Raw genomic sequence first — 19,260 nt, 5'->3', positions numbered from 1 at the left:
TTATTGTTATTTTTTTCACTCAAATAAGTTAATTTTTTAATTTATAGCACTATTTGTGGGAATTCAAAAATATATTTTCTTCGGTAATAATGTTTTTTTACTGCGACCATTTTTATCGCTATTCTTAGTCGTCCTATTCCTTTTATTATTATTACACGATTTCGAATTTAAAACATACTTTAAAACGCTGTTATCAACTTTTATTTCATTAACTACTCGTTCAGCTGAATTAATTCAGAAGATTGTGCAATTATAATGATGTTTCTTATCGTTTTTATCACGCAAATTTCAATAATTCATTTTTTTATAACAATATAATGCAACATGTAACGATATTATATCCCTTTTATTCCGGTAATTCAATAGTCTACCACGAGCCAACAGTTTCAGGACTTGCTGCAGGTCGCAGTCATATAAGCGGATAGTTTCGTGGTTATACATCCGAATAACACCGCACGTATTTAGTCTGTTTTCTGTACTCCATTAAATACAATACTGACAGTACAATCTTAAACAATATTGCAAACCTTATTGTTTACGGGTGCCTCGTCATTAATGCATCTTAAATTTTATACCATGTACCGAAAAATAAAGGACGTCTGCTTTAAGATAAAAATTAATAAAAATTAAAATAAAAATATTCATGTCCTACCACATATGTAGCTACGTCGAGAAAATGGAGAGGCAGGCATGGGAAGAGCGCACATGACATTGACTGCTCGATAAACACACTTTCTGTAAGAGTGTCCCCGAATCCCTCAAACCGAGTATTTATGAAGCGAGTAATGACATAACTGATAGAAAGATTCTACTCTACTCTTCGATAATGCGTCCACGTACCTTAGCATCCCGACTCTTCATTTCCTGTCTTCTGGGCACCGTGTTCTCCCCATCGGCGTACACGAGGTTCCTGATGAATCCGTTGAACCGCGGCTCAAAAATCACGCTCGGTAACGCGAGCAACGTGAGCTTGCTGTTGTACCAGCTGGGCATGCCACCGACGTAGACGTCGGAATTTCCCATCAGTTTCCCAAACTCGAATTCCTTACCCCTCGACGTCGAGACGGCGCTGACGCCGTCCACTGTCAGCGTGGTGTTCTCGTTGCACCTGGTGATCTGCACCTTGTGCCAGTGGCCGTCGCCGAGATCGTGGCCGACGGTGACGATCTGCGCTCCTCCGCCAAGGTTGTATCTCAGCCTGAGCGCGCTTTCGACCAATTTCACCTCGAAGAAGTCATAGGTACCGCCGTCGTCCGTGTACAGCAACAGACCGTTGCCTTGTTCGGTCTTGAACTCGAACTCCAGCGTGCCATTCAGGCCTGCGTTCCACTTTCTGAATTGGGCATAGCTCGTGGCTGAGCCCTCCAGCACAAAGGACAAGGCTACCTGGCTCAGCAACACCACCAGGAACGGCAATAGCACGCCCACGTTGCTGCTCACCTGCGAGAGATGCATGCTTTCTGTTCGTAGCTGAATTCGCTGCTAGATGATGTTCATCAGATTGTTCGTGAACGCGAATTTCACCGGTGGCGCTTGAACGGTTACTCGTCGTGTTTCCTGTTCGTCACATCACCAACGAAGGTGTACCTCGGCAGTTGGCGAGCTGACGAGCGCGGGTCGTAAGGTTGTCAGACTCGAGCGTAACGCGGGTCGATCAGCTCGTTGTTGTACTCGCTAGCCACGTTGTACCGGCTGCATTCGCACGTGAGCACGCACGCGCGGATCGTCTTCGACTGCGAGCGTGGCCGACGAATATGGAAAGAGAGAGTAACTATGCACACGTCCGTGCGAAATTGTAGCCGAGTCTTCTCTTCGCCGTCCTTTTATGACTTGTGGTAGACAAGCAAACGGTTACAGGTTAGCTTCGGGTAGCGTCTACACCAAGGACGAGTAGTTTTGATGAATCGAAGCTCTAGAATTTTTCGTACGTGAAATGCGAGAGTGGTATAGCTGGGTAGGTTATATTATCTTGCTAATGAAGGGATAGAATAAGTGGATGATCGAAAGTTGACACTGGACACGCTGGGACCACACGTTGCCACCAGGTTTCTTCCGTTGAACCGCGCACATACACGCTGAGTTACACACTTCTGATGCGGGTCAATCGACCGAATGCTCCTTTGGGAGAGTATCACTACACAATCACGTTACGCACAATTGATGTTGATGATTCTTTTCCGGCCACTAGTAGATAAGCGAGTCAACACTTAGACCGCGTTTGATCGATTCACTTTTCCTAATTGGATCGATGGAACCTTGTTAGCAAGATTTTCGTTCCGCTGTCCGCGTTTTCACGTCAGGATTATGTTCGTTTCAATTAAATCCGATTTGTTAACGTTCCACAGTTTGACCTATTCGACAGAGAGTTTCCTTTAACCGAACATCGAAGGTCGGTGCATATCGCTGTTCACGGAGGGAAAATTTGAACGTTACGAAATCGCGTAGTATCAGCGTCGCTTCGTACGAAGGGACTCTAGCGACGACCTAACCTAAGGCACCTCGAGGCGCCTCGTACCACGTCGGTGACACACTTTCTCCGTCTGTCCTCTCGACGTCGTCGTCTCTTCAAGCACCCCTCGAGCTCCTCCACTTGGTTGATTCCCGGTGTGTCACCTCTTTCTTCTCGTGCGATAGGCCTCCTATGGTGTTCTCGAGCTGGTCGCCCAATTACTCGTAGCTCGATCTCTCCAGGGTCACGAGAACTCCGATCGACATCGGATCACGCCTGACCTCGAACCGCGGTTCGGTAATTCTACCGAACGTCGATGTGCCTCCCGGTACCCGTGACACGACCTCGACCTCCTAATACACGGTGACACGAGCACTTTCACCCACGCACCGTAAACTCGCGTTTATCCTCGTTGGTCGTTTTCGAATCCGTCGATTGGTTCCCTCCGTTTCCCGCACTGCCACGATGTTCCTCCTCGTTGTCACGGACGGTTCTTGAACGAACAGAACACGAGACACGCAAAATCGGCCACCGCACTATGGCGCGACTACTTTCACGGACGCGACCTCCGTACGGCTCTCTTGCTGGCCTACGTTCCGCTGCTTTCCGCTCGACAAACGTTACTGCACGTCGTCCATCCAGTGTACGTTTGTTTCGCGATCGATCCGTCTCTCGTGGCTCGGCGTACGCCCCATTTTTCTCGTCCGGCCAGTGGGTTCAGCTGGTAGCCGGTGCACCTGAAACGTCGGCCAGCAACCGTTCGCGCCGGCACCGTTTCTGGCTGGGCCGTCGAGCGTGTCCGGATACGTTTAATCGTCGGATACGTGGTGAGAGCGTAGCACCAGCGCCGATTACGGAGATGGAACAACCCTCTCGACGGCTCCCGGCTTGATACTGGCCTGGCGAGAGGAGAACACTCGGTTGAGACGGTCGGTCGGTTGACCGACGACGTTGGTGCGACGCCCCCGGCACGACGCCGACGCCTCGCGCCGTTTCCACGCGCACGCGCCCCACGGTTAGACGCGGAACGAACGCGCGGAGAAAGTGACGGAGATGACGCTATGCTTGCTACACTCGGGTCGGAAGAGGACAACAGGCTCCACGAAGATGTGGTGGAGGGTTCCTCTTCGTGTAGTCTGTCTGTTAAGCGGGTAGGCGAAGCGTAGAGCGGAAGTGTGGTGGTGCGTAGACGCAAAATTGCTCGCGGCACCCTTCGGGCCGCCGAGAAAAACGCTGGCAACGGGATGCTCGCGGTGAAAAATTGCTCGCTGAAACCGATGATCGAGAAAGTTTCGTTGTTCCGCGTGCGTTCGGTTTATTCTTTGACCGTTCCTCACCTATTCTGATTTCGATCTAGCAGTGTCGTTTTTGTATTGTCCCGCTACGTTCTGTTCACCAGAATAGAGAAGAGGTATCTGCATCGAACGGGACTTCATGGATCTCTAATATGATGCGCTTCTGTCTAATCTATATATGCGTAGATTTAAGGAATTTAGATCTTTTAACCCTTAATCGGGTGTAGCGTAAATGGATCAGTATTCGTTGCAATATGCGGTGTTGAAACAAAATCATTTCAATACTTGTATGCCAGATAGAGGGGGAGATAGTAAACGTAAGAGAGGGAGATAGTAAACGTAGGTCGAAAGGTCAACCGGTTCTGACGAGAGCACCTCGCGACCTTTGAAACACCGATTTCCCTCCAACTCCGTATAATTACAGAACACATAGATAGTGATAATTCTACAAAACACGTAACTTTGTAAAAGAGGCGAGGAATTTTTTAAAAATTTCGAGAATTGTTGTCTTATGAAAAAGTGCTTTATTAACCCCAAGACCGTGAATTCGAGACACACGAATTAAGAAACAAGCACTTTTATAATTTAGCAGGAAGAATTAAGATGTGGGTTTCATACCTAATTTATTTACATTTTGCAGATATTGATAAGTGCATAAACATCCACGTTGGTATAGTTATTTATGTAAGTTCCTGTTTTAGAGACTTGTAGCCACTATTCGGTTAATTAGCGTCTGTATCGATGTCCTCTAATTGACACTCGATCCCTGACGACCAGTGTTAACGATATCTCGGCAAACACTCTTTCGCTCGACGTACGATCCTTTTTCCACCAGCACGAAGCCACTCGTTGGCCATAAAAGACCGCAGAGAGAAAAGGGTGGAGGGACGATGAAGGGATGAAGAGAGGGCAGGAACGACGTTAGCCATCTTGGCCGTTCGTGTTGTATCGTTCTCGCGGATCGGTGCTTTTCACGGGCTTGTGCCATGCTTTCTCAGCACTGGCTGGTGCTCGTGTCGGTGCTGTCGGTTTCCACCTTCTGCCAGACACCTACCATCTTTCTACTTGCCTCAACCACCCCGACAACCACCTTTGTACACTCGGCTGCGATGTAGACTTCCTTTGGATAAGGATATACAGTATTCTTCATAATTTTTCATTTTCGTGTTCCTACAACTCTAAATGGTCTTGCCATCGATTCGAAATTTATTTACATACGAAAGTCCTAATATTTTAGACTAAAACTACCAAACCGGTCAAAAGACCGCTCCACAAGTTTCTTATTATAAGGTACACATTTTTTTAAAGTACATTCTTTGAAATCAGCATTGGTTTTCATCAAGGTAAAGAACAAATGTGTGTACTAATTTATGTTTCGTCATTTGTTTATTTATTTTTTAACTTCATTTTTAATTTCAAATTAAGTACACATTATATGTTAGTGTTAATACCTGAAATATCTTGGAATGACTAAAAGTGATTTGTTTGCAAAGTTAACCAAAAATTGTTTAGCAAAAAAATCTGCTGGGAATCCGTTGTTAACACGCAATAACCAAAGTATACACAATGTTTACTCCATTTTCTGTATACCAAGAAGTACAATTATTTTTACCGAATACACAGTGTTTCTTTATCGTTAGCGCATCGTGAACTTTCTTCTTTCGTTCGTGTTTTTGTTCACGATTTCGCGGATAATTATCGTTCCCTCCCGAAGGAGAGCGAACCGAAAACGGTGAATCGTTTCTAACGCGTTCAAATATTTACAAAGTATCACCGAGAGTTCCGAAGCAGATTATCGGAGCTAAGTTACAAATGAGAATCTGTGGACGAAAGTTCCGCCGAGTGTTCTACCTTTCTCTACGCCGTTTCCTTTCTACGCGACAGCGGAAAAATTATTAAGACTTCATTTAAATTTCATTCCACCGTAGAAACTTTGTTACGGGTGATATGCAGCCGGAACTTTCCTTCTTCTCGATATGCCGGACAAACTTTCCTACTTCGGCGCATTATGTAACGCTAGGATTATTTGCGGCTTGAGCGGATAATCCGTACACGCTGCATAAACGGAATTCTCCTCCTCCAGGTTCCTTTGTCTTAATGGCGTTCGAAAGACTTGCCGTGATCGTTTCTGAATTAAAAGATCCGACAAGACTCGTTCTGATGTGATTCGATTCTATTGGGACGAATAACGAGATTTTAGCAATCCGGAAATCTTTTTAATTTTCAAGAAATTTGTATGTACAATATCACTAATTTATAAATTTGTAAATTTCTATATTTTCAAGTCACGTATTGGTAAATTTAAAAATTTGAAATTTCAATATTTCTACATTGAAGAACTTCAAATTTAATAATAATGGTTAGATTTCTATAGCAAGTAACAAAAATCTGTGACTTCAATATTTTTAAATTAAATGTTTCAAACTTCTGTATTCCTAATATTTCTAAATTTTGTTTATTCTAGAATTTTGTTAATATTTCTAAATTTTGTTTATAAAATAAAATTATTTATTTTGTATATTATTAATATGTTGTATCGCCATCCATGACCACGTTTTAAAAATTTCAAAATACTCTGCCAAAAAAATGTCATAATGAACGAATTAAAAGGCGAATGATTTTCATCGCAAGCTTCAAATTTCGTTGAAGGTGTATCCTTAAAAACGTAGAAGCTTCTACAGTAACAAGACGAATAATAACGGTAGAATTTTGTCTGTGAAAGGGTTTCGAGATTTTCAATCGCATCGTGTTTTGCATGGATGAATCTGATTTCCATGGAGAATCAGAGGACACGTACGTTGAGAAAGTTTTTTTCTCCTAGAAAATGTATGGAACCCGTAAGAAAGTAACGTTACACGATATAAAACGGTGAGATGAAACGGAGAAAAAGTAATCCCTTAGGGCTGAAACTTGACAAAAGAGGGTATAAAGGGAGAAAAGAGACGCGACCAAAGAGTAGAGAGTGACGGGCTAAAACGACGAGTATTATTCAATTTTACTGAATGAATCTACCTTCTGCGTTCTTGCCTGATTTACATTTGAATGATCAAGTGCACCGAGAAATAAGTAAACCGGCTTCGTTGCAATTGAAACGTTTGCATACATTTCAATGATTGCGAAAATTTCAATTTCTGATAGAAACTTTTGGCAAGTGATCATCTTGAAATGTCATCTCGATGTGTATCTTTTACAAGAACAATAATTTTAATACTATCGATCCAATGTGTGACAATGCTCTTCTCTAACACATTGGAGTTATTAAGTTTGAATTAAATTTTTCATAATTAAATTATGCAAATTGCCGGCTAATTTAGATGTGTCCCACGGATCTACCCTAAAAATTTAAAGTAAAAGGACTCAAAATTGCGGTCTGTGTCGTGGTTCAATCAAAGAACAAATGCAGATCGATTCGTCCCAGGAGCCTCACGTTCGGCAATTATAAATGTGTTCGAAATAAATTGGTAGTTTAAACAGCAATTTTTTATCATAGTAGAAGAAGAATGTGTTCCGCAATTAGAAGTATGATTTCGAATTTGGCGCGTGACAGAGCGTTCAAAATGAAAATTAATTAACCTGAAACGGCAAAATGGCATCATCGATATCGGTGACTTTTCCTTGGTCACGTACACCGTTTTCCAACAATAATTATAAAGTCCACGGCGCCCTACGTTGGCGTGTAATTAACCTACAACGACAACGCCATTTCCTTGAAATGGAAGAAATTTAAATACCAATAACCAAGCCCGCTGGGTGTCTTGGCGAGCTAGCTGAGTGGCTCGCACTCCAGAATCCTGGAGCAATCTAACGAAAGAACCAGATGCCACGGAAAGCTTTATCAAACCACGCTGTGAGGATTCTGCTCGAAAGTGAACATTTTATTTCCGCTGTCTTAGTACAAGGCGTTCCATAACTTATGAAACTTAATCGTGGAATTTAGGCATCACTTTGTTGATCGTTTAACATGGTGACACGCGAGAGGACTGACGGCCATTGATGGATAGGACTAGACTCATACTCTACTTATAGAATTATTCGTTTATTTAAAATTTTCGCAATTTGTTTATTTCAAGTTTTTATTTCAAATTTATTTGAATAAAATGAGTAGTCATTATTTTTGTATTATAATAGAAGTTCGATGTTTTTACATTTCTAACAAGGCATCATCCCAAAGTGTAATGTAGGTCTCGAAAAAATATTCGACACGTATTTTTTTAGCCGTCGACATTCATGTTAAGGGGGTGAAAATAGCCCCCAAAGTAGGGGATGAGAATCACATTTTATGGAATACATATCTTAGAAATCAGTGGAGCTACAAGTATGGTTATAAGTTTGGAAATTAAAAATTGCTATATTATGCAATTTATGCTTTTGAATTCTTGTGTTTCTCAGTTTTTGAACGTTTGAATTTTTTTCTGTGCTTGTTAATTTCTCAACTTTCGAGCAAAAATTGAAGTTTTCGCGTAATTTCTGTGTTTCAATATTGTCAGATATTCGAGTCAGTAAAAGCGAAAATTAAAAAGCTCGAAACTTTTGTATTTCAGCATTTGTAAATTTGATGTTCTTATATGTCTAATATTTTAATAGTCTATTTCCGAGTTGAAAGTTTAGAAATTTTAGAACTATATAGAAATTTTGAGACTTTAATGGTTGGTAATTTGAGAATTCAAGAAATTAAGATTTTGGGAAAATGAGAATTTGAGGATTTAGAAATTCGAGAATTTAATTCGAAATTAAGGGTTTGAAAACTTAGGACTTTGGGAATTTGGGCAAGTAAACACATGGAAATTTCAGAATTTGAGAATTTGAGTATTTGGAAATTTGAGAGTTTGGAAATTTGAGAATTTGGAAATTTGAGAGTTTGGAAATTTGAGAGTTCGGAAATGTGAGAATTTGGAAATTTGAGTATTTGGAAATGTGAGAGTTCGGAAATGTGAGAGTTTGAAAATGTGAGAGTTTGGAAATGTGAGAATTTGGAAATTTGAGTATTTGGAAATTTGAGAGTTTGAAAATTTAAGAGTTTTGAAATTTGAGAATTTGGAAATTTGAGAGTTTGGAAATTTGAGAGTTTGGAAATTTGAGAGTTTGGAAATGTGAGAATTTGGAAATTTTAGTATTCGGAAATTTGAGAGTTTGGAAATTTGAGAATATAGAAATTTGTGAGTTTGGAAATTTGAGAGTTTGGAAATTTGAGAATTTGGAAATTTGAGAATTTGTAAATTTGTAAGTTTGGAAATTTGAGAGTTTGGAAATTTGAGTATTTGGAAATTTGAGAATTTGGAAATTTGAGTATTTGGAAATTTGAGAATTTGCAAATTTGTAAGTTTGGAAATATGAAAATTTGAAAATTTGAAAATTTGTACAGCTATAAGTTGAAAAACATCAAAATTCCGGCAAAAAACGCAAGAAGTAAAAAGCAGAATGTATTTCACGAACTGTCATTACTCTCACATATCACAATCACACCTATCATGATCCCAACAATTTCTTCGCTTAATTCAACACGTCAGTATTTCAATACTTGTTACTACCTTCTTTTCCCACACACAAATAAATTTCATCAAGAATATTCCATTGTGATAAAAAAAAATATGGCAAATATCGAAGCACATCCATTGTTCAGTAGTATAAGTAGGCGCAGCGTTCAGTAGTACAAGTAGCTCACTAGTCAGACATAGCGTAAATACTGTAAAATTGCCAACAAAGAAGAGCAGTATTATTTTATAATTGTCATGTATTGACGCACACGCGTGCACAACGATGCATAAAAGCTTCGAATAAATACATTCGAAATAACGATACGACCATGACGAAATAATCACTTCGTATAGCAATTCTCCTCTCTCGTATAATTCAACGTTCGATATCGCTTAACGTGGAGGACGTAATTTTCTTTTCGAGCGTGGAATTTATATTAAACGTATGTATGTACCAACCGATTCTGCAGGCACAGCGATATCAGTTTTACTGTCTGCTTCACCTCGACCTCATTTTTTTAATAACTACGACGTACTTGTGTTTCTCTCGATTCTGGCCTCTTCCTACTTAAAAATATCAAACAGAGAAATTGACGGGCTTTCGAGCTTCATGCTTTCCATTTCAATCGTGAAACGTCAGCGGAACATTTGAATATCTAGGTATCCGTCGTTTCAATAACAAAGTCAATTTAATCGATTAATAAGTAGCAACAATAGGGGCTGTTTGTTCGGAACACTAAACGCATTTATTATTCCTTTCATTGTAATACCTTATTCCGGTGTTTGATAATTTGCGCTTTAAACGTGGATTTCAATCGGTTTGAATTCTTTAAAAATGTTTCAATATTGCGGATTCATATTTTTGAATATAGAAATGTAACTTTGAATTGTCAAGTTATTAAATTAAAGACTGATATATGTACCTACTGGAAACAATATTTTTGAATTTAAAGATGCAACTATGAATTGTCAAGTTATTAAATTAAATTGAAGATTGATATACCTACTTTAGACAATATTTTTTAATTTAAAAATGCAACTATGAATTGGCAAGTTATTAAATTACATTAAAGATTGATATACCTACTTGAGACAATATTTTTGAGTTTAAAAATTCAACTTTGAATTGTCAAGTTATTAAATTAAATTAAAAACTGATATACTTACTGGAGACAATATTTTTATCGTTCACGAGATATTTTTTTCCACGCATAATGGGACCAACTTAGGACTTTCGTCATAAAGGCCAGAAAGAATGTTGAAGCTTAAAAACGAGCGAGTTTTCCGTTAAACGCAATTACTATTCAAAGCCAGGTGCTTTCAATCCAAGTCTCAGCACGGCGTTCCACATCTTTCTCTGTTAATTTTCTCAAAATCACCTCTAATTCCGCCCTTCCTGTCTTTAGCCACTTTGCTCTTAACCTAGGTGATATAAACGCGGCGGGGCATTCAAATATTGAGAAATAAATGGAAGCAGAGAGGCAGGATGATCAGACCGCTATGCAGATGAGGAGGGACGTAAACCGAGGGAGAGAAACGCGAGGGGAAACTGGAAAATAGTTCCTGTCGAAACCACGCGACAGGAACGCATATCATTGACCCACCCTTTCGATTTCTCATTTTCTCTGTGTCGTGGAATCGGTGACTGGGAATAGTATCCTTTTTTACATTTTTTTTTCTCTTTTGCAATTGAAGTGCGTTAATTCTGCTCACTGAATTGTGTGGGTAAGTTTTAAATGACTTCTGACTTTTAACACAGTAGCCGCTCGATAAATGTCCGCTGGATAAATGTATGCTAGGAACATTCACACGAATTAATATGTGTACTCGCTTCGTGGTGTTATAACAAACGAAATATGTATAATATCATATTTAACTTTCATATTTTTTGACCATATGCAGTATATGAAATGTTTCATTAAAATATTTTGTTACACAAATGTGAGGAGGTAAGTTTTCATTTTATGGGTTTACTTTGAATTACAATTAAATTGCAGTATACTTCGTTTATTTTTAACATTTAAAATTGTAAAAAACTGTAAAAATATATAAATACACTAGAAGTACCATTAATAATATTAATAATAAAAATACATTAAAAATATAACAGTTTATGTTAATCGCAACAATTAGAGTGAACAATAAAAATAGTAAATATGAAGTAGTTAAATTACAAATAAATTAATTTATTATTCGGTACAAATGAGTTAAATCAAAAATTCCAATTAAAATTAAATAACTTCGGATCGTAGTTCTCAGTGTATTTTGTTGATCGAAATTGTTTTCATGGTACACTTAAACAATTATTACTCATGAAACTAAACGTTCCTTAATTTTTGTTTAACAAATTTTGAACATTAAAAGAAGGTTTCTCAAGAAATAAATGGAACATATTACGATCTGAAAGCATTAAAAATTATGAAATTTTCATACCACCGTACGAACTTATAGCATAAGGATTGTCGTAATTGCGCATGCGTATTACCATAGATTATAGAATGTATAAGAGCAAAACTCAAACGCGGAAAAAGAACGAAAACTCGTCCCTCATGAAATAGAGTTTATATTTATTTTTTACTCTAAGGACAAAACACAACGCATTATATCGCATTATGTCGAAGCTATATTCACGTACTATGTATTTATTAACAACGTTGTGTTTTATAACCTAAAGAACAGAAAAATGTTATAAGAATAAGGTAATATTTTCAATTAAAGTCACTTTGATTGATTGGTTTATTTTGTATGAACAGTATGTTCATGAAGTTGGTATTTTTTTAAATATTCCCAAAGTATAATTGTAATAAAATGTACAAAATGCAGCGATCACTGTAAATTGTACATTTACAAAGTTATTCAATAAATTGTTAATGTTCTTAATTTTGTTTTGGGTGTTATTTTCTTTCTGTAAGCAATTCTTATATATTTTTGTCAGCTAAATAAGAATATATAAATGTTTTTTGTAATACTTTGAAAAAAGCAGACTTGTAACTTTGGAGATGTTTTATAGATTTCCAATGATAGGATACTTGTTCTTGTCGATTAATGACAACAAGAAACCAACTCGCACTTGAACGAACAACTAAATTCGCAGACAACGTAGATGTTAGAAATTAGGATTAAGGTACAACTGAAGACTTTTCTGGGTTACAAGGATACGATTCAGTTATCAGAAATATTAAATTATACCTCAACAGATACCTGATGTCATCATATTAATATTAACTCTTTATGGTCTTTGTAACTTTGCCCTTAATACAGTTGGACATACTATTTTATTTATTAAAATTTGTTTCATTTTATTCAAACTTATATTACTATTAACTCTTTATGATTTCTATAACTTCACCCCTAATACAGTTCAATATACTTTTTTTATTAAAGTTTGTTACACTTTGTTTAAGCTTGTTGCTTCGCTTTAAACTCTTATTTTTAATGTGGATGTTACAAATATATTTCACGAAAGTTGTAAATTTAACATATATAAAATTTTGTATGTATACTCCAGTATATTTGAAATAATAACATGAATTTCTACAGGTATTTTTGTTAAGAATTTGTACAGTTACAACTGGTGATGATTAAAAAATTTGTTCTGCCTGACTTTATATAGAGTTTCAAATTTTTCTAAAATCAAATGTTTGCTAGGATTTTTATTACAGTGTTTAGAATTTATGTTACAATATTTCTAGTTTTATAAAACTTTTCAATTGCATAACATTTCACTAATTGCAAATTAAATTGTACATTTTTATTAATTGTGATTTATGATTTTAAAGTAATAATGGGAGCATAACTTTTATTCAGAGTTTCTGTAATAAATTGTATAAAAATTATATTAGAATTTAAATGTTTTACGATATGATATATCGTAAGAACAATCGTTGTTATTTCGATGTAAATAATCCCCAAGTTTGATTTAATTAATGACGATAACGTGGTGTGTAATATTCATCGCGGTCGAGGGGAATGTTGTGGCCACCTCGTCGATTCAAATTAATTCTGTTAATCACTGCGTATAATATTACGAATTGCTGAATATTGATTATCACGGGATTGGTAAACAATTATTTGTGCATGCGGTTTAGATACAAAGATGCATATAACGAGAAATTATGTTCCTCTACTTATAGAAACAAATTAACTTCAAAAAATTATTTCTCAATATTTAAATTTACTAAACTTTATAATTTTTAGATTTTCAAATTTGTTTTTCAGTAAAAATCCACGTTTTTAGAAACACTGATTTGATTATGAGGAACTCTTAATATAACAATTATTAGTTTTACCAGTCAAAATCTATGTTTTCAAATTTATAAATTAAAAACTTTCCTGCTTACAGATAAAAAAAATTTGTAATGTTACAAAGTTGTAAACATATATTTTCTAATTTTATCCAATATTGTGTAAGGAAAAACAACGAATAAAATAGATATGGAATTAAAATAAGCTAAAACAAATTTTCAGAATATTTTTTTAAATATGTAAAAAATTGTTACTCGTCATTCAAGTTTCGTGCAAAATTGGTACTTGAACGTAAGAATAAGTAGTATTATACCGAAGAAAAATGTCAAACTTTTATTTTAAATAAGAAAATGTTTGTTGACTGTGTAAAGGTGTTCCATGAATCGTTAGACAGATAAGTTTCTTCTTTAAAAAATCAATAATTACGGCAGGATGGCGACAGAAAACTCGAACGAATTCGTTCGAGTGAAGATGTGGGGGAACGATCGATCGTGACTTTATTAGTTTTCAATGGCGCAAAAGGAAGAAAGAAAGGGAAACGAACAGGGCCATAATAACATCGTGCATCCTAGAAATGCAGCCTAAGATATTCCGCGGTCTGTCGAACTGCGAAATGAGCCAAGACACTTCTTTCCCTTCTCTCCCGGTCGAAAATCGAGAACCCCGAACGATTTTATCGATAAAAGTATTCTTTCTTTCCTTTTATCTCCTGGCGATACTCTTCTCCTCCATTTTGGTCAATTTTAATCGGCTTTCAATCGTTTCCATTCCGCATTTTCTCATGGACCATGAATATTGATTTTTATTCATTATGATAGAAGTATGTTGAGAGAAATATTTGTTTCATTTAATAGTTTTGTTTCAGTCTTGTAGATATTCAAATATCTAAATCTCTAAATTTCTGGATACCTAAATTTCTAGATCTCCAAATTTCTGGACACCCAATTTCCTAGATCTCCAAATTTCTAGACACTCAAATTCCTAGATCTCCAAATCTCTAAATATCCAAATCCCCAGATCTTCAAATTTCTAAACACCCAAATTCCCAGATCTCCAAATTTCTAGACACTCAAATCTCTAATCTTCAAATTTCTGAACACCCAAATTCCTTGATCTCCAAATTTCTAAATATCCAAATCCCTAGATCTCCAAACTTCTAAGCACCAAAATCCCTAAATCTCCAAATTTCTAAATACCTAAATCCCTAGATCCACAAACTTCTAAACACCCAAATTCCTAGACCCCCAAATTTTTGAACACCCAAATCCCTAGACCTCCAAAGTTCTAAACACCCAAATCCCTAGATCTCCAAACTTCTAAGCACCCAAATTCCTAAATCTCCAAATTTCTGAACACTCAAATCCCCAATCTCTAAACTCCTAAACCTCCAAATCCGAACATTTCAGTATTCCTAGATCCTCAAATCCTAAAGTCCTCAAATTCTTAGTTCCTCAAATTCTCAGACCCCCAAATTGCGAGCTTGAAAAATTTGGTTGACATCAACTATTAAAATAAGATATTTTACAAAACAAAATAATTGCTTCAAGTTTCGAGGGTTTGGAGTTTCGAGAGTTTCGAAATTTTATAAGTCTTCGGATTCGAGTGTAGAGAGTTTAAGAATTCAGTTCGAACCTATCACTAGTGTCCATGGTATTCCATGAATCTTCGTATTCCACAATGACGTAGAGCATCACTAGTGTCCGTGTTAAAGTGGCAATATAACGGAAGTCTGCATTCATATACCTGAGCTTGATCAACATCTTTTTGTTAATATTGCCCGTTCCGAGTCATCCTGTACAGCATAATGTAGGACGGTATGTTTGAACGGAGATAAGTTAATGCAATCTGTGCACAGGGACAGATTATTAAGTATGCGTATTAGAACAGTTTTTGAGTTTCAATCCCATTAATCCAACTATAGTTATAAATTCTCGATTTCAGTTCATTGATCTTGTTAATCAATTCTCGCGCAACCGGTAGACACAAATTTACATTTCGCTTCCTTTTTTCGCCGCGTGTTCTTATTCCGCAGGGTACACGCGATAACGAGTTCGTAACCACGGTAGCCACGACTTTTCTCCTCGAATCGAGTCACGAATCTCGACCCAGTTCTCTCGTCACAAAGGGTCGGCACAGAATACATCCTCGTTTAATTTCAGCCCACGACGAAGCACGTCCGAGTGTGTCATGTGCCTGGCCAGCCTCGGAAACCGGAAAAATCAAATCGACGAAAGTTCATGGAAACCGGAAAAATCAAATCGACGAAAGTTCATAGAAACCGGAAAAATCAAGTCGACGAAAGTTCATGGAAACCAGATGTATAAGCGGTAGCAGAGGGTAACTGATTCCTTCATCATTTCTCAACCCCTTGCAATATAATGGCGAGCTATACTCGTGATTCCTGTATGGTAAACCTTTCTCATATTTTTAGCAAGCTAAAAGACTCAATACTTGGACATTTATTGTGGGAAAGGAACATTACACAATTTTTCAAGTGTACAAATAGAATTGTAGCGAACAATTTTATAATTACTCAAGATTATTTTATTGTATCGGAATGAAACAATTGTTGGATTTAATTATTTTATAAGGTATTGAAAATTACTAGTCTTTATAATTGCTCAGTAGTTTAATCAACTGTAGATGTTCTAAAATATAAATAAATTTGAAATTTTTTTGGCGTATGAAGATTTTTAAATTTGCAGATCAATAAATTTTTTAATTCCTAGGTTTAAAAGTTTGAATATTTGTATATATCGAAATTAAAAAATTTGTGACCTCCATAAAAGCCCGGGGTAGCTGCCCTGTTTGCCCCACAATACGGGTGGTTTAGGGGAAAATAATGATCCTCCAGGGAGTGATCGGAAACTATGTCCACATTTTTTATTGGTCGTCGCTGATCTCAACCGAATGAAAAACAGAGAGATTATTTGATTAGAAAAGGACGATCTCAGATTGCGATAAAATTCGGATCTGTTTAAAAACAAACTATAATAAAATGGGACTATCATACTAAAATAGCAAAAGAATTATTATAATAAAATGACAAAAAAAATTCCTATGAATTAAACACAAAATATAAAAATTTATTTTATTACAGTATTAATTTTCATTTGTACTAATATCTAAATTATTGAAGTATAAAATTATACCTCCCTTGTTTATTATTTGATTCAACTTAATATTGCTGTAATCTATTTTTATATAAAAATTATCGAATTAATTTACAGAAGTCATTAATTCAATATAATTCGAACGAATGTTTAAAAATAATATTTTCAAAATAGTACTTTATTAATAATATTCATCCCGCAAAATATTTATGGCAGAATTGAACTATGACATATTAAATTTTAGTATTTCACTTTAAGTCGATGAATGATTTGTTATATCATGACAAGTGTTCACGAACAGATTTCAATTTTACCGCCACTTTAAATCAAAATGGCGGAACATTTTCCGCAAGGGTCACCGTGAAGTTTCGAAGCTACAGATTTCGGATTACATTCAAATCTCCTTGAGATAAGAATGAAACGTTAAACATGGGTCGGTTTTCGATCGCGGAACGATATCGAGCATTTCTCGATTCGCTCTGTAATCGACATGATTGATTCGAGTATCCGCGCGATTCAAAAGTCGCTCGACATGCCGCCAGCCGTTTTGGTAAATCGCGCAAGGGGATTTCGCGTCACCCAGTTTCCACGATCGCTCTCAGAAACTTAAATGGATCAGATATTTCAGTGCACGACGGACTTTCCTACCGGGTAGTATGGATACATTTTGTATTCCCCTCTCGTTCTTTCTGTCTCTCCTTCTGTCTCGGTTTTAGTTCGCTATCGAGCAGGTCCGATTTAAACCCCTTGATCCGCTCGTCGTTGCGATACGAGTTACGAAGTTTCGAGTGCACTACGATATGAAAAGAAGCTACTAGTCGAATTATTTATCCGTTTGAAATATTCAAAACGAAGATGATCCACAATCTCAGTTTTGTCTCGTACGCGGATTACTTGGTATCCTCGAACGATCTCGATACTCTTGTCAGATTCGACGCGACTCTAAATACAAACTGAAATATAGTTCCGCTGCTGATCAAAGGTAGACGATCACTTTTGTAGGATGCAATGATGACGAAGTTACGATGGGACTTAAAAAATTAAAAACTTTTGCTGTCTTTGAAGCTTGGTAGCTGAGAGAATACAAAATATAATATAAGATATACAGGGTGTCTCACAACTGGTGAATTAGTAACGCGTAGTAATTCAGCGTTTGGATATCCAACGCGTAGTAATCCAGCGCGTGGATATTCAACGCGTAGTAATCCAATGCGTAGTAATTCAGCGTTTAGATATCCAACGCGTAGTAATCCAGCGCGTGGATATTCAACGCGTAGTAATCCAATGCGTAGTAATTCAGCGTTTAGATATCCAACGCGTAGTAATCCAGCGCGTGGATATTCAACGCGTAGTAATCCAATGCGTAGTAATTCAGCGTTTAGATATCCAACGCGTAGTAATCCAGTGCGTGGATATTCAACGCGTAGGAATCTAACGCGTGGTAATATAACGCGTAGTTAACCAACGCGTAGTAATCCTACGCATAGCAATTCAACGCGTAGTAATCCAACGCGTAATAATCCAATACGTAGTTATCCAGTGTGTGGATATCCAACGCGTAGTAATTCAGCGTTTGGATATCCAACGCGTAGTAATCCAACGCGTGGATTTCCAACGCGTAATAATCCAATACGTAGTTATCCAGTGTGTGGATATCCAACGCGTAGTAATTCAGCCTTTGGATATCCAACGCGTAGTAATCCAGCGCGTGGATATTCAACGCGTAGTAATCCAATGCGTAGTAATTCAGCGTTTGGATATCCAACGCGTAGTAATCCAGCGCGTGGATATTCAACGCTGGTGAATTTTTAATTGGTCCTTTTTCTTAACAATTTAAAAACGAAGTTTCAAACCCCTAAACGAAGTTTCAATTTTTGCAAAGGGAAATGTTCTGACTACAACCCATTTCTGGGAGTAACATCAGTTGTGAGCCACCCTGTATAACATAATATAAATTTAATTTGTAATAAAATATTATTTGATATACTGATTTAAATTCATTCTGTACTTTCACTAATATGTAGCTTCATTAAATTTATTTATTAAAGTATAAATTTGTAAAGTTAATCGACGCAATAAATATTATGTATGTCGAGAATGATAAACAAGTAACTGCGTTTCATCAGCAATTTCAATCTAACTGTAATTTCCTAGCATACATAGACTGCTTCCAAAAACGTACAGTTCACAGTTGCTGCAATTAGTAAGAACTGGAGACTAGTATAGTTACATTTGGACCACGTAGTTCAAGCAAGAAACAAGTCGTATACCAAAAACCTACATTCTGATCAAACTCGGGAATCGAGTTAAGCTAAAGCAATTTCCCTGAATGCTTACAAATGCAATAATCAAACACTGAAGCTGTAATAATTACTTTTTATACGCGAGTTATTAAAACAGGTGTCAATTACAAATTTTCATTTTAACTTACGAAAATTGTTAGTATGGTACGTTTTTCATAAAATGTGATTGTGTAGTAACATAGTATAAGAATATAGTAGTAATATAGTTAACAAGAAAAAACAGAAAAAATATCAAATGGTAAAATAATGGAATAGTAAAATAACAAACAATTTAAGAATATTAATGTATGATCCATGATATAATTATGTAAAATTGTAATTAATTAATTTCAAGAGAATAAATACCCTTTTTGAAACTCCGGTATTTTTACTAATTTTTTC

The 19,260-nt window shown here is 36.7% G+C and overlaps 2 protein-coding genes across 15 annotated transcripts in view; one reads left to right on the top strand and one right to left on the bottom strand.

Annotated features, from left to right (window-relative positions):
- The window catches only part of Nrx-1 (neurexin 1), a 583,956-nt gene extending 580,601 nt beyond the window's left edge, over window positions 1-3,355 (bottom strand). For 4 of the 6 annotated variants that reach the window (XM_076536345.1, XM_076536349.1, XM_076536348.1 and 1 more), the window contains exon 1: window positions 841-3,353. In XM_076536345.1, coding sequence (XP_076392460.1) covers window positions 841-1,455 — 615 coding nt within the window. In that variant the 5' untranslated portion in view covers window positions 1,456-3,353. Of the gene's footprint in view, window positions 1-840 lie in introns of all 6 variants that reach the window. The other 2 variants (XM_076536346.1, XM_076536347.1) reach the window with 2 other exon arrangements.
- Window positions 1-19,260, top strand: part of LOC105664309 (uncharacterized) — a 105,493-nt gene that overhangs the window by 51,068 nt on the left and 35,165 nt on the right. For 2 of the 9 annotated variants that reach the window (XR_013039600.1, XR_013039601.1), the window contains exon 3: window positions 15,623-15,800. The exons of 3 other annotated variants lie outside the window; for them this stretch is intronic. The gene's annotated coding sequence lies outside the window, so the exon portion shown is untranslated. Of the gene's footprint in view, window positions 1-10,644; window positions 10,731-15,622; window positions 15,801-15,894; window positions 16,148-16,192; window positions 16,210-19,260 lie in introns of those variants that run through there. 4 more of the 9 variants (XR_013039599.1, XR_013039598.1, XR_013039597.1 and 1 more) reach the window with 4 other exon arrangements.

This window comes from Megachile rotundata, chromosome 10 (genome assembly GCF_050947335.1).
Source record: "Megachile rotundata isolate GNS110a chromosome 10, iyMegRotu1, whole genome shotgun sequence".
Classification (NCBI taxonomy): Eukaryota; Metazoa; Arthropoda; class Insecta; order Hymenoptera; family Megachilidae; genus Megachile; species Megachile rotundata.
This window is presented reverse-complemented; position numbering and strand designations above follow the sequence as displayed.